At 35.1% G+C, this 15,608-nt stretch overlaps 1 protein-coding gene across 44 annotated transcripts in view; it reads left to right on the plus strand.

The window, feature by feature from the left end:
• Positions 1-15,608, plus strand: part of PTPRD (protein tyrosine phosphatase receptor type D) — a 2,298,568-nt gene that overhangs the window by 2,196,661 nt on the left and 86,299 nt on the right. For all 44 annotated transcript variants that reach the window (XM_055350539.2, XM_055350541.2, XM_055350534.2 and 41 more), the window contains one exon: positions 11,974-12,097. In XM_055350539.2, the coding sequence (XP_055206514.1) occupies positions 11,974-12,097 (124 nt within the window). The remainder of the gene's footprint in view (positions 1-11,973; positions 12,098-15,608) is intronic.

Raw genomic sequence — 15,608 nt, forward strand, 5'->3', positions numbered from 1 at the left:
CAGCTGAAAAATTTTCTATGGATTTCACAAAATCCCCTCCAGAGTGTTGAGTCCTACAGTCTACTCCTTCTGCCTCTGACATGACAAGAGGAAGTCACATGTGCAGTTGTGAAAAGTATTCTGCAACTCTCTTTTTTCCCTCTTCCTGGAAAGTAGTTCAATGTTCATAAGTGGAAAAATTAAAGAACATGGATAGTAAACATAAGGAAATAAAATAATTGTCATTTATCACAGCTCAGAGATAACTACTGATAGCATTGGTGTATAACATTCTGGGTTTTTATATGTGTGTGTATTCATATATGTATGCAGTGCATGTGTATACATATGTATATATTTTAACAAAAGTACTGTTTCATGTTTTTTTCTTTAACAGTAAAGTTTATCTTTCCACGTCACTAGATGCATAACAATTTTAATAGCTTCATACTTTTTCATATAATCTGCTATTATATTAAGGCTATTTCCAAGCTTTTCAAAGTTATTTTAAGTGATTGTATACATGTCCTATACATGTGTTCAGGGGAAATATTTTTTTTTCACTTTCAAGGCTTTCTGACAGAGTTTAGTATCTGAAGTCTAACACCAGGAAATGGATGAATCAAAGACTGACTTCACAGGGGGGTGAACTGAGCCAGGTAGAGAAGGCAAAGTGATCCCAAGGCAGGCTTCCAGACCTTGAGAATACCTTGATATGGTCGCTTTACAACTTGCTTCTTAGTTCTAAAACTTGAGAGAGATCTGTTTTCTGGAAACCTCACTTGCATTAGTTGTGTGGTCTTGGTGGCCATGTAATTAAGCTGTGACATCTAAATGCTGCCGTCATTCTGAGAGTACCAGATTTTCATGGTCATCGTCCTCCCTGGCCCTCCATTGTCTGCATGTCTGTGCCTTGCTTTCTCTCCTACTAACCAACATAGCATTTTTTTAGATATGTTAATACACAGATTTTTAAAGGACATGTTAATTTATGTTTTACTGTTTAGATTATATTACATTTGAAGTCACGTATGATGGTTGAATTGTGTAATACTCAAACAATAGAATAAGTCTATGGTTTTATTTCCAAAGCATTAAAAATTAAAAAAGAAATTATGGCATAATTACATTTAATATTCCAATCACAGCCTTAAATATTATAAAATATTATATGTGATATACAAGATTAAAAATCATGTCTATAGAATGAATTATCAGTTTGTAAAATTAGTTCATTTACTTTGATCATAATTGAATACATATCCAATCACAATTGAATACATATCCAGCCAGCTTATGTACTGCACATTCCTTCCATCTCCAATGCTGTCTTAGAAGGAGGAAAAAGCAATTATCGGAAAGGGCTAAATTGTTGGTTTGTTAGAGAGCACAGTAAATGTGTGCTGAGAAACACATTCTCTGCTTTCTTCCTTTTTCTCTCTTCTGTGCAGCACCATAGTTAAGGTGAACAAGGGTGAATCATGGTAAGGTCAGCTACCTTCTCACATTCTGGATTCAGTATCTCATTGCTGCATCAATAGTGTTAGATAATTGGAGATAGGTATTGCATTGCAGAAATTTCTCTTTACTTTTTCCCACCCACCTATCCATGTGATAGTTTGTAAGTGTACTTACTTTTTAGCAGAGACTGCCCCGTCTGTCTCTGTTTCTCTCTCTCTCTCTCTCTCTCTCTCTCTCTCTCTCTCTCTCTCCCCCTCTCTCTCCCTCCCCCTCCCCCTCCCTCCCCCTCCCTCTCTCTCCCTCTCTCTTGCTCCCCTGCATGCCTTCTCTCCCCATACATGTACATGCCTGACTGATGGTTATGACACTGTCATGAAGCTTGCCTAGACATAGATGTGAATATGAGGAAGTTAGGTAGAACCAGCTCTACCTTGGCGTGGCCATATAATTTCTTGCCTAAACTGGGATACTTTGAGAGTGAGAAAGGGTCCTATTAATAACTACGCTGGGACAGTAGGTGTAAACTGGGATGTAGGGACTACCTAACTCAAACTCAGCCTATTTTAGAGCTCCATTCTGGAATATTTATCCTTCCATCTGATCACATTCCTTCCATTTTCCCTATAACTCCCAACATAAGTGGCCTTGAGATCTTTGGGGAGCACAACTGTTCAAACAAACCAAAAAAACGAAAAAAACTATTGTATTAAAATAGCCAACTAATTGTATAAACCCATACTGCTGTGCAGAAAATTGGGTAATACAGTTTATACAGAACTGTCATTGGCAAGTAGCCATTATGTGTTACTTCCAAATATTAAGTACATATGTAAAAACTGGAAAACACAGTACAAAAGGCTGTTACAGGTGATAGCTTAGAATGAATTTCAGATGCACAAAAGTCAAAGATGGCTTTTATGAATTGGGTTGCAGCCACTTGTGAGCTGGGAGCCATTCTGTTTATTTAAATTTTTTTTTATATCTCTGGTCTATTCCAATATATATTTGTTTCATCATCACACCTTTGGCAGAGAAATTTATTTAACTAGTTCTAAGGTACTAGGGTAAAAGTAATTGTTGCTGTATATCCTACCTGTAATGTATCTTAGCTATTCATTCCACAAATACACTTTAAAATTCACTGTATGCTAAATACAAAATATACAACATCAGATAAATCACAACCCCATAGCAGTGTTCTCAAGTGATTCCATTTTTTCCAGAGGTCTAATACATAAGATCATCAATGTACTGATTTTTTTTCTAATATTTAACTTAGAAGAGTCTCTAATTTTACAATATAAAACTAATATACATTTAAAAATACTAATCTTTGAAAGTAATCTTTTAGTTTAGAAAGATACTAAACTCTAAAATTCTAGATTGTGTTAATTTGTTCTAGCCTTTCTAGTTTTATCACATGTAAGAGACAAATATACATGACACTTTACATTGTAAATACTTTCTAAGACACCTGAGCACCATGGGTATAAGTAGTAATGATCATCCTGTGTGACTTCTTTAACTAGAAGCCTATATTTAGTATGGTGTATTGCTACCTTACCTGCAAGGACTAATGATATTAATGCCAAGGGGTTGTTGGTATATATACTGTGCCCAAATGCCCAAAAGGCACATGTGGATAGTCATGTTTTTTAGTGAGATAGTTGTACTAAATACATTTGGTGTGAAATGGGGTACAAGAGTTTTTTAAGTGATTATTTGGGATTTTCTGAGTTCCGACGAAGACTGGGAGAAAACATTACTCTTTCTTATTTCATTTTGGATGTAGAATTTTTATCTCTTTCTGAATCAGAAAATGAGATTTGAAACGCATTGACTGAACATTAACAAAAGTTAATTTATGTTTCAATTTAGAAATTCATCTGTTCCCTCCACCTGCATCTGAAACTAAATATGGAAAAAGAAACAAAGACTTAATAAAGAAACTTTCTGTTAAATGACAAGCAAAGCAATGATGAAAGCCTAAAATACATCTATGTTTAGGATGCAAAGTAAAAATAATAGGAAGAAAAATAGTGTGTTTAAAATTAGGCTAGACATTTTCATATTTGATTGAAAGAATTACTGTTATCACTTAAGCTCAACTAATCCGACTTTTAAAAATGAAGATGATTTATCTTAACAATTTTCCTTATAGTGTTTCTTAAATGATGTTGTAATATCAGTCACATAACAATTGTGAAACCAAGCTATTCATTCATAATTTGTTTTTTTCTTTTGAATCTACTTATGTACTGAGTTTTCTGAGTGGTCAAGTTTCTATTATATGAAATGCAAAAAGTGAGAACTATATGCAGCTGTGCTCTTTTCTGCTGTCTCTGCCGGAAAAGTAAATCAGTTTTCAAATTACATAGATGGGCATGTTATATAGTAAGTAGGAGAGCAGAAATAGATTTATTTGTTAAATTGAGCAGTTGCCTCAGTTTTATACTTCAATATCAAAAAAAGGCACCGTTAGCATCAAGGAGAATGCAGATATTTCTTGGAGGCTAAGATAGTCTTCTATCAGGGATGTTCTTATACAAGTCACAGGGTAGAGGCAAGAGAAGGCAAAACATCTAGCATTCTTTTAGTAATAACTGTGCATCAGGTACTTTTCACTTAATACTTTGGGATCTATACAGATGTGTCAGCATTTTCAAAGAGCAATGAGGAATTAATACATTCAGCTAGTTAATTTGGTGGCAAAAACTGGGACCTTGTTATCCGTGGAAAAGAAAGGATGCAGCTGTGAATTAATTCTTCCTAATTTACTAAAACACTAATTTACTAACACTGTAAATTAGTGTTTAATGCTGCACATTGATTGTATTTGCTAGATAATTTTGTCTGTTACCTATACTCAATAATATTCTCTTTAATGTTGCCATACTCTTTAATGTTTCTAGGTGTGCACAACCTATTTTAATATTTTGTTTAATGAGATTGGGTCTTGCTGTGTTGCCCAGGCTGGACTCAAACTCCAGGGCTCAAGAAGTCTTCCTGCCTCAGCCTCCTGAGTAGAGTAGGTGGGATTACAGGCACATGCCACCTCACCAGGATCCTCTTTAATTATTAAATATCATACTCTATAAGTGACTTGCAGATCAAGTGACTTCTTCTTATAAATCATTGTAATTACATTTTACCAATTCAGTCAACATTGTCTATTTAAACAAAGCAGTTTAATAAATTTCTAATACATTTTCTTGCCCCAAACTGCCTGGAAATTCTTTAATACTCTTTGCTTTTTCAAATAACATCAGAAATTCTAATCTGTGAATTGTATTTGTAAAGTGATTTCCAATGACACATTCTATTCTTAAGAACATCAACTATATAGAATTCAAAGATGTGAGGAAATAAAAAAAGAACATCACCTATAAATCTGTCCATCTCTCTCTTATTATTCACTTTATCTGATGTAGGAGATAAATAGCTAAAAATGAAAACATTAGGATTAACACATATCGCTGATCTTATTCCTCTAGCACATTGTCTTTGGAAACTAGAAATGTCTTTCTTCTGCATTTAGTAATATTCGGGAAAATGTTTGGCATATTAAAAAGCCACGTATAGTGTTGGGTGTAGTGACTCACGCCTGTAACCTCAACACTTTGGGAAGCCAAGGCGGGTGGATCAGTTAAGGTAATGAGTTCAAGACTAGCCTGGCCAACATGGTGAAACCCTGCCTCTACTGAAAATACAAAAGTTAGCCAGGCATGATGACACATGCCTGTAATCCCAGCTACTTGGGAGGCTGAGGCAGGAGAATTGCTTGAACCCGGGAGGCAGAGGTTGCAGCGAGCCAAGATCACGCCATTGCACTTCGGCCTGGACAGGCATGACCCTGCCACAAAAAAAAATAAAAATAAAAATAAAAGATAAATAAAAATTTTTAAAAAAGAATTATATAGTAAAAAATCTAGTTATTTAAATCTTTAATCTTAAAGTTGTATGTTCTTTTTTGGATTCTTATTTGGAACGATCTCTCAAAAATATATCTTTTCTACAGTCACACACTAAAATAGTAAAACACCTTATCTGAATTCTAGAGAGTACCTCATGTTGGCCTACTGAGTTAAAAAAATAATTAAGTATTTTTGGTTTTGTTGTTGTTTTTCATCATTTTTAATCCACGTTAGATTAGGATAATTCTAATATACTTCTGGGAATCAATGGTTTCCTCAGTGAAATAAACTAATTCATCTTTAGTACTGTGATATAATTTAGAATAAATTGTTTATCAAAAGTTTACCTCAGATATTTACCCACTTGCCATGAATGAATGATTTACTATGAGCATAGTTTATCCTTTTTGCTTCCCTACATGTCAATTCTAATAATGTATATTATTACTTTAAGTAATTTTCTATACGTATTTGTTTTATAGTATGTTAGAGTCAAAATTTCAAATGCAACCATTAGACAACAGGTAAAGCTGATGCATTTTATCACTTATCTGAAGCCAGAATTTTAACTGTGTACAAAAATATGTGACTGAAACACTTTTTGATGACTTCAATGAGTGTGGCATATTTATACATTTTCTATGTCTTTCCTACTACTAAAGGTGAGGCACTCCCACATCCATTCATTTGTTATTACTGAGAGTCTTGAAAAATCTTTATTTCAATCCTTCACACTCTAATGGTGGCCTGGATCAGAGGTGCTCTTATAGAGAGAGACTCAGTAAGATTTGATAACTAATTGGATAAAGAGAGATAAGAGAAAATGAGGACACAAACCTGACACTAGGTTGACATTAATAGGAAAAGGGAACACAGAGCAAACAGACCCAAGTTACCTGACCGGCCAGAGCTAACCAGGGGCAGCCAGAAAGCTAACACCCTGTTCTCTGACTTCCAGATTTTGTTCACCACTAGACTTTCCACTCCTTCCTCACATTTCAGTTTCTAAAACATCATAGGATTCAACTGAACTCATGCTCTTCTCTTTGAAGAAAGTATTCATTATGCCAATTGCAGGCTTTTACTAATTGTGCAAAATATAGCCCTTCCCATCTATGCAAACATGGTCTTTTCCAAATGGGCATATATTAATTTACCATTTTCAAACAGAGAAGAGAGAGACAATGAATGAGAATTTTAAAAGGCATAATTGCAGAATACACAGTGAATGGTAGATTGCTCTTCTAAACCTCAGAAAGTACTTGAGAATATCTCAGAGCCAACCACACTAAGAACCAAATGAGCCTACTGAAGGGGAGATATGTGAAAAGATACTGTTTCTTTGGAAGTTAAGGTCGTTGAAAGTTCAATTCCCTGTAAAAAGAATGGTTAGTCTGACCCATGGTTTGACGAGTGAAGTAACTGGTCTATTCCTTCTATATAATTAAATTTTTGTTAGTTGTTTTAAAAACACACAAAAACAGGATGATCTTTTTTTGTGGTTTCTCTTTGATGAGTCTCTAAAGGGAATATTTTGAGGTTTTTCTCTTGGTGGGATGAGGGAAAGTGAAACACAGAGCAACTAGTATTGTATGGTGTTTTGCACATTTGAATTATATTTTTCTTCTGGGTAAAAAGGTTGAATTTTGCAGAATGATTAAAGGACTTTGCTTTAAGATAATGACTTCAGCGTTATTGAAAAAGGTTACTCCCATATCAGGATATAATTTTACTTGGTGACTGTAATATGATGTGCGACTTGATGATCACTCTCTTGTTTGGAGTTTAGAATTACAAATAGAGTTCAGCAGTGCTACACAGATTGTTCCCAACCTTTTGTGTGTTGTGTTTCAAGAGAATAGTTGAAAGGCAAGTGTGAAACCTTCAAGGAATCTTCTCCAGCTTAACTAGAGAGAAAGCATCTTATGGTGGCTGGGCCCTCAGGCTCCAGGGCCAGAATATGTGGACCTGCAGCCTGGCCTCTCTCCGTGCTAGCTGTTTGACCCTGAGAAAGTTATTTGTCTTATCTATACCTCAGTTTCCTCATCTACAGAACTGTAATCATAATGGCAACTACTTCTAGGGTCTTTGTGAAGATAAATGAGTTAGTACGTACAAAGCACAAAGAAAACATAGTAAAAGTTATCTAAGTATTAGTTATAGCTATTGGATATATTTATATTTTAATTCTGAATTTTTGTCGAGAAACAATGCAAACCTCTAATCCATCTGCTATAGCTTATTTTTTCAGTTACCTAGTTTGAGATAAACTTCTAGTTGATTAAATAAAAAGGATTAGAACTTTCAGACCATCAAGTTAAAGACTAAATAAATGCAAAGTGTTTTATATTAGCAAGTATCTGCTTGAGACTTTCTCGTTGTTCTTTAAATCACTCACAATAGGATTTTTTCTTCTATTGGGTCATTTTTTCTGAGTAAGCAAAGCCTTTGAGTTGAAGATCTGTTGTTAGCATTAGAAAGGTTTAGTCAAAAGCTGCGGTGGGGAGGAGGAGTCAAGTGCCCAGTGTGCAGTCAGGGAAGCAATGTAAAATGGTTCGGCATCTTGGTAAAACTTTAGACGCTATATAGGGTTCATCCAATATCTGTCTTTCAAGAGGCTTTTTGATTGGCTGGAGACACAAAAAATATGATGAAGTAGCATTTTTATGAATTCTGTGGTAATTTATGTATTTCGTATCATGTATAAAAGTGTATTAATCAACTTTTACTTGAATAAATCTAGCTTGCTTTATTTCTAACTTGCAAAATTCTCCACAATGGAGACTGAAGAAAGCCTGGCCAGGATTTCAGCTTGGGAAGGTAAAACTTCAGATTGAGTGCTGGGAAGGCAAGGGTATCCCACAGAAGATTATTTGGGTGGACAGAGTTGAGTAGACGTAACTATGAGTCAAGCTCAGGAAAACCAAACACTAACAGCAGCAGACCCAAAAGAAGGAATTGAGTCCATTAAGAACAAAGGTGCTTATTTCAAATTGTTTTGAATAATTAATATTTGGGTAACCTCAGCTTAGCTTTATAGTAAAAAAGATGCATGGTCAGGGTGGACTGACCAAAAATACAAGGTTGAAGTGAAAGTCAACTTTTACATTCCTCAGGGTCTACATTGCTCTTTCTTCATTTTGGCCATCTCACTCTTCCTTAAGAGGACAGCAGCAAGAGAAGCCTGAGAACAGAGAGGCGAAGCAACTGTGTCTGTCACCAGCAATTAGGGTCTTACTCATTCATGATCTCTTTGTCTTATTAATATGGATAACTGAAGTTTGATTTTCCTCAACCAGTTTTATGTATTTTTTGAAATATGAAAGATCTTAGTATACCTCACCAACTTTCAGTTGTTATTCGTTACTGAGTTTACTGCTGTCAGCATTCTGACAAGCTCCAAAAATAATGACCCGTGTTGTGTTTTGTTAAACGTTCAGTCAGACAGATAGATACAGATGGATGAGTGCTGTGTTGCACAAAGACAAGTCAGCATTATTTAATCAATGTTTGTTTGATCCGTGTAAAATGAGTATAAATGTAAGCTGCATCCCATCTGTTTTATCATCCATGTGAAGCCAACCTCATTTTTAAAACTTGATTTCTTATGTAATTGCCCCAGAATGACACAGGATGATAAGTTGGGAAGAAATATCATTTGGATTGGTGAAATAAAGGATAGTGATGTGTAGGTGTGTTTCTTAAGTTGGGCTTCTTCCTTTTGCAGTGGCATTCTGGATAGTTAAGTAGTATCATGGCTTAGTCATTACCAGCTGTTAATTATCAGTTGAGCTTTGGAATCACACAGACCTGGTTTGAGGGTAACTGTATGAATCTAGCTGTGTGAGCTTAGCCAAATTACTTAAGTACCAAGTAGCACAGAGCCTGTCATGAAGTAGGCCCTCAGTAAGAATAATTAAATTAATCTTTCTTTACTTCAGTTTTCTCACCTGCCAAATGGAAAAAAACAATACCTACCTTATAACAATTGTGAAAATCAAGCATAATTCTTCATATAAAGCATAATGACCTAGCACGTATTTTTATAATTATCCTGTTATTTGTTGGTCTTCATCTCATGGGCCACACTTTGAACCTAAGCATATTATCTAACATAGGTGGCACACAACTCATGTTTCTGTTACTCGTTTTTTAAAGTCTTCAATGTAGGTATCAAGTAAGTCCTACAGAAGGCTGAAAACATGTGGCAAGAGTGGAAATGGACATGAGTTAACAGTTTGTTTCAGTTAATAGATGCAATTTCATTGCTATAAGTAAATGCATGCCATCTTATACATCTGTGGGTGATCTTCGTCTAAGTAAAACAAGGATATCAGAGGGAGCACTGTACATATACCAGTGAGCTTAGTAGCTTCTTGGGACGTTTAAATGATGTGTAAGAAGCTTATGTATCCAATAATGTTCATCAGTATAAAGTGGAATAGCAGTGGTAGTTATAATTCCATGATCACATACTTAATCACTAAGCCATATGATAATGGGTGTTAAGTATGGTAATTGTGGTATACTGTACAATGAAGTTTCCATAATTTGTTCTCTCTCATGTTATATAGAGGAATTACTCTATGATTTCTCTTTATGAACTTTTCTCAAAAACATTTATTCATCAATTCTATTCATTTGCTTAAATAAAATCTGTTGGACCATTTACTGAGCCAGGTGTAGTGTAGATGCAAAGATGACGAAAGCTGCATAGGTAGGAATTTAGAATTTAGGCTGTAGGTCACACAGAGCCAGTGGAAGTTATTAAACAGGGAGCCAACCTGTCCAGAGCTGTGCTTTAGAAAGACAACTTTGGCAGCAGTATGAAGAGTGGATTGGAATAAGAGATTAGAGAAGGGATTTCAATCAGACAGCAGATACCAATGTTCCGGATGTAGGAAGTAGCAATGAGATTGCAAATTTGAGAGATTTTTAAGGCAGGCCTTCATCACTGAGTGGAGCTGTTCTGTGTGGACATGGTTCAAGGTTGACTTGAAGGCTTCCACCAGGACATCTGAATGCTTCAGTACCTTCGGCTCATAGCATGCTTGGAGATAATTAATTTCTGCAAGGGAGATGAAAAATTTCCCTGGAAGAGCAAACTAGAAAGTCCCTTAATTATATTAGTTTTCAGACTCTAAGGTATGGATAATTATTAATATTTTCCTGAATACTGCTCATTGATTATTTTGTATATAGATTAACACAGGCTAAGAAAGGAAAACAGTTTAATAATCCTTAGTAAATTAGAGGCTGGAATCTATACTGCTGAGAATTTTAGAATGCTTGGAGGCTATTTAAGACTACTAACAGACTTGACTTTCGACACTTGTGAGTTTTACTGTTGTGCTGAATTCTGTGCCTTTTGACAGAAAGTGTGCACATCTTTAGTATTTTGATGCTGTTGGGGGTATGTTTTACTCCCAACTTCTACATATACACATAAAGGCATGAAAAATACCCAGCATCAAAATTAACTGCTAAAAATTCTGTTAACATAATAGAGTATATTTAAAAAAAATTACCTGGGTATAAACCTGTTTTATCATTCTTGAAAACTTGATTTTGATCGTTTAAAATCATGTTTGTGTAATTAATGAACTTGTGTTTCCATATACCAATGAAATTATGAATCTTAAATGTTATCAGTAGCCTATGATGAAAGAAAAAGTATTTTGATTTCCATAACGTTTTAGGAAATGAAGTCCCCTAGAGTTTTATGATCAAACCTGAATTTGGTCTTGAAATGATGATTCTACTTAAATATTTTTAAATTACATACTTTATATACCTGTTTGATATTTATTTTAGATTGTTGAATAATTTGGTTGAAATGTACCATCACAAAAAGGGATAAAATCAGAAAAAAAACTAATATTAAAATCAAGAATAAAAAGAAGCAAACTATAAATGTAATAACACATAATAATAAATAGAAAATATATAATGATAAATAGAAAAACAATTTATATGCATTGGGTTATATCTTATTCATCTAAGATGAGTATTAAAATTAACTGACCTCCCTTCTTTACTGTTCGTGTTAACTATTTAAATTGTACAATTTGCCTTGTAATATTGGTCTTAGTGTGTTACAGAGAAACAAACAAAACCTTAAGTTGCCATTAGGTTTTGAACATGTAGATAAAGAATGAACAGTAAAGCCTGTGTCCATTGAAGCCAGTGAAAGACCAGTCAACTTAAAGACTCAGCTTAGGTCCAGATAGGAAAGAATAGGGAAGAATAATCAATATAAAATAAGGTTTACAGAACCGGAAGGAATATTGAACCAAGATAACTTGTAAACTACAGCAGCAGAGAGGGAAATGGAAAAGTAAAATTAAGAACCTGCCTTTCCAATATTAACAGAACATCTATATTGATTTCTTTTTTCATTTGAATCAATGTTGGTGACGACTATCACTGTTTCTGCGATGATTAATCATTTTTTGTTATGCTGGGTACTTTAGTGTTCAGCTTCACAGTTAGGATCATCTTGATGAAGTATGGCTTCAGAATTTTCCTTTTAAATCATGTTTATTACATGTGATAAATGCCTATAATCTGGTGGTTTTCAGTATTGATTTTGTGTATATGTGTTGTTTTTCTTTTAAAGTCAATTGACCCTGGCCAGCAGTTCACATGGGAACATTCAAACTTGGAAGTAAACAAACCAAAGAATAGATACGCGAATGTAATCGCATATGATCATTCCCGGGTTCTCCTATCAGCTATAGAAGGTAAGGAAATGCAGACATCACTGATACCTTTATTTTCATGGATTTGAGTATGTGCATGAGAATATTGTTCTAGTGAGGTTATTAACCATCTCTGAAAGTAATTAAGATGGCTGTGCATGGTGGCTCACGCCTGTAATCCCAGCACTTTGGGAGGCTGAGGCGGGTGGATCACCTGAGGTCAGGAGTTCGAGACCAGCCTGGACAACATGCTGAAAACCCATCTCTACTGAAAATACAAAAACTAGCCGGGCATGGTGGTGGGCGCCTGTAATCCCAGCTACTCAGGACGCTGAGGCAGGAGAATCACTTGAACCCAGGAGGCGGGAGTTGCAGTGAGCCGAGATCGTGTCACTGTACTCCAGCCCCAGCCTGGGCAACAGAGCGAGACTCCATCTCAAAGAAAAAAAGAAAGTAATTAAGATTCAAACATAGCTTTTTCCTACTTTTTCTTTCTCACACAAATAAATTATACATAGGCCACAATATCCCTGACACCATATGACAGAAGTGCATCTCTCATTACCTTCTTGCCTTTACCCTAAAGATTTGATAATGTAGTTGATGTTTTATATGGGAAGTGAATTGAGGTTGCCCATTTTAGTGATGGTTTTTGGTTGTTATGAATGAACAGGTGATTGTCGGAAGAGGCCCATAAACTAAATGGTTATTTTAAAAGGGGAGAGGGGATTGTTTGCTTGTAAATAAATCTGGATATCCACTGGGGACTGTCTAAAAGTTCAGAGTTGATAATGTGGTGATTAATATAAATTAAGTATGTTGGAAATGTCTAATTTATCTAATTTGTGGACTGCTTGGTAATCTGCCTCTTAGAATTGCAGTAAGGAGTATGTTCCAGAGGGAATGATTGTTCCTAAAAGATGAGGGTTGCTCCTCAAATCTATCCAGCTTCATTAAGAATTCATGACGGATCATTTTTCCAATGATAAATCCCTTTTGTGTGGCATATTAAAACAACTAGAAGTTCATCTTCAACACACAGTATTTCATTAGTTATTCTGGCTACAGGAGCACATTGGATTGGAAAGTCCTTAGAAAATAGTTTAGGAGGCCACTTAAATCTGTCCCTCTAACAGTCAACCTGGGTCACCGTTGGCACATGCCATGTTCACCCTCATTAGTGCCCAGAAGAGTTTTATGGCCTCTTCATACTTGAAGGTTCACTGTTTACATTCTTGAAGATATTTTAGAAAACAAATAAATTATAGTAGCTTCAGACCCAGTTATTTTAAGGACTTTATAGTTGAAAGATGTTCATCTGTAGTTGTTCGAGTACCTTTCCCTGTTTTCTGCTTCCAAAATCTCTGCTGACCACCACTTTATTTTATAACTCTGACCACATCTCCTACCTGCTTCCTCAACGTCCAAAATTTATTTGAAAGTGAAACTGTTTAAAAGCTTTCTCAGTAGGCACCATAGGCCATTAATACATTTGTTTCCAGTTTTTTTGGGAAGAAAAACTATCTTTCAGCATTTGAACAATCCTATACCTGTGGCCCTCCTTACCTCAACATGGCATTGTTTTGCGTAGATATATTTTGTAAAATTCTCAGAATAAATTTACTTTGGATGGTGGAAAATACTATAATCCCTTTTCTAGGCACCCACAGATACTAAGTGTTCAAGAGTTAGCCTTTTTCCACACTGAAAACAATTATTTAAATTTATTAAAATTTTACCAATACTAGATCAGGCATAATAATGTCAAATGGGTAATCGCTTCTTTTCAAATTGTTTAAAAACTGTAATTAACATATGTGGATGATTACCTTACATTTATCTCTATGTTTTCCATTTTAAAGTGTGAAAAAATACAGGTTTTTTGTGGGGGGGTCTCAAGTCTCTTAAATCATCTCCATAATAAATGAAAAACTAAACTGAGTCACAAATAGCAGAGAGAAATCTTTTTTCCATTAGCAAAAGCAAGGTAAATTATTGAAATAAAATAAATGAATGTAAGTTGAGAATCTATTTGGCATGATCTTGCCTGGGGTCAGTCTGCCTCTGCTGTATTATAGCATTGTTTCCACTAAGAATTAGGTCATTCAATAACTACCACTTCCCTGTACTTTTTGCTCACTTTGTCATTATTTTTCTTAACCTGTTATTTTCCACATCTTAACAGTAAAGTATGTTGAGGGATAAAAAATATACCTCCTTGTATCTTTATTCTGATGGTTGAAAACTATGCACATTTCGTTCCTATGCTGGTTTTATATTATAAAAGCAAAAGCACTTGAATCACACGAAAACCTGCCTTTTTATAGTGCTGTGTTCACAAATACACCCTAAATCTAGAGCTGACCTAACATGTTAAGTGTTATGCAAAAGGTTAGAAGCATTTAATTGAAGTTTGTGAGCTATAGAGAGCTTTCATCTAAATTATAACCGTGAACGGCATTTTATCTTAAACTAAGCGCTAACCAGCAGGTATTCATGAGGGCAGTCAATCATCCTGTATCTTAAACACAGAAGAGAAAATACTGGCAACTGGAACCACAGAACCACTAACTGAGGCTTCTCCTCTAAAGACAGCTTTGATAATACAGGGCCAGCTTTTAGTATATTGAAATATTAAGTGACTTCATGCACAATTTATAAAACCTAATGTGCTTGTTTTGTGTTCCAACCAATGTTACTAACTTAAGTGACTTTGCTTGAGAGTTTTAATTTGGGTGTTTTTGTTCTATTCTCTCAGTGGTGCTAGTTACTCCTTACATTATTTTGCAAAGTGATCTGACAGACATTAGAACAACAAAAACTGGAAGTGGCCGCAGTGATTGATGTTGTCTTTATATTTGTTTAGTAGAGCAAGTGTATATCCTACTTCCACTGAGAGAATAACAGGGAAAAATTAAAAGAATCAGGAATTGTGTGTGGGCAGTAATGTGCTTATTGAACTTTTTGAAAATAGTGACACTTGGTGACATCTTTCCAAATCACAGTCATTTTATTTAGGCTAGAAAAAATGCAGAATAAATTCAAAAGAGTCCTAATTACAAAATGGTTTCAATTGTTTAATTATAGGGTAAGCAGTATGGAAATAGAATTGAATTTTTGACAAATCCAATTACCATTGGCATCCCCTCTATGTTTAAGCAGTTCTTAAGAGAAAATAGTAATTCCTGAAGAAGAGGGCAATAGGATTTATTGTAATGAGTTAAGATAAATAGTTTCTACAAAAAACTCGCTAGTATGATGGTACGTGCCTGTAGTCCCAGCTACTCAGGAGGCTGAGGTGGGAGGGTTGCTTGAGCCTGGGAGGTGGAGTTTGCAGTGAGCTGAGATTGTCCCACTGCACTCCAGCTTGGACAACAGAACCAGACCCCATCTGCAAAAAAAAAAGAAAAGGTAAATATTTTCAAATAAAGACCAAATGGAAGCTAATACTTGGATATTGGAAGCTAATACTTGGATATGCATAAACAGAATATATAATATTATGCTTAAACTTGTAGAATCCAAAGTTGTTCAGAAAGGATATTTTTATTAG

This window comes from Gorilla gorilla, chromosome 13 (assembly GCF_029281585.2).
Source record: "Gorilla gorilla gorilla isolate KB3781 chromosome 13, NHGRI_mGorGor1-v2.1_pri, whole genome shotgun sequence".
NCBI classification, from domain to species: Eukaryota; Metazoa; Chordata; class Mammalia; order Primates; family Hominidae; genus Gorilla; species Gorilla gorilla.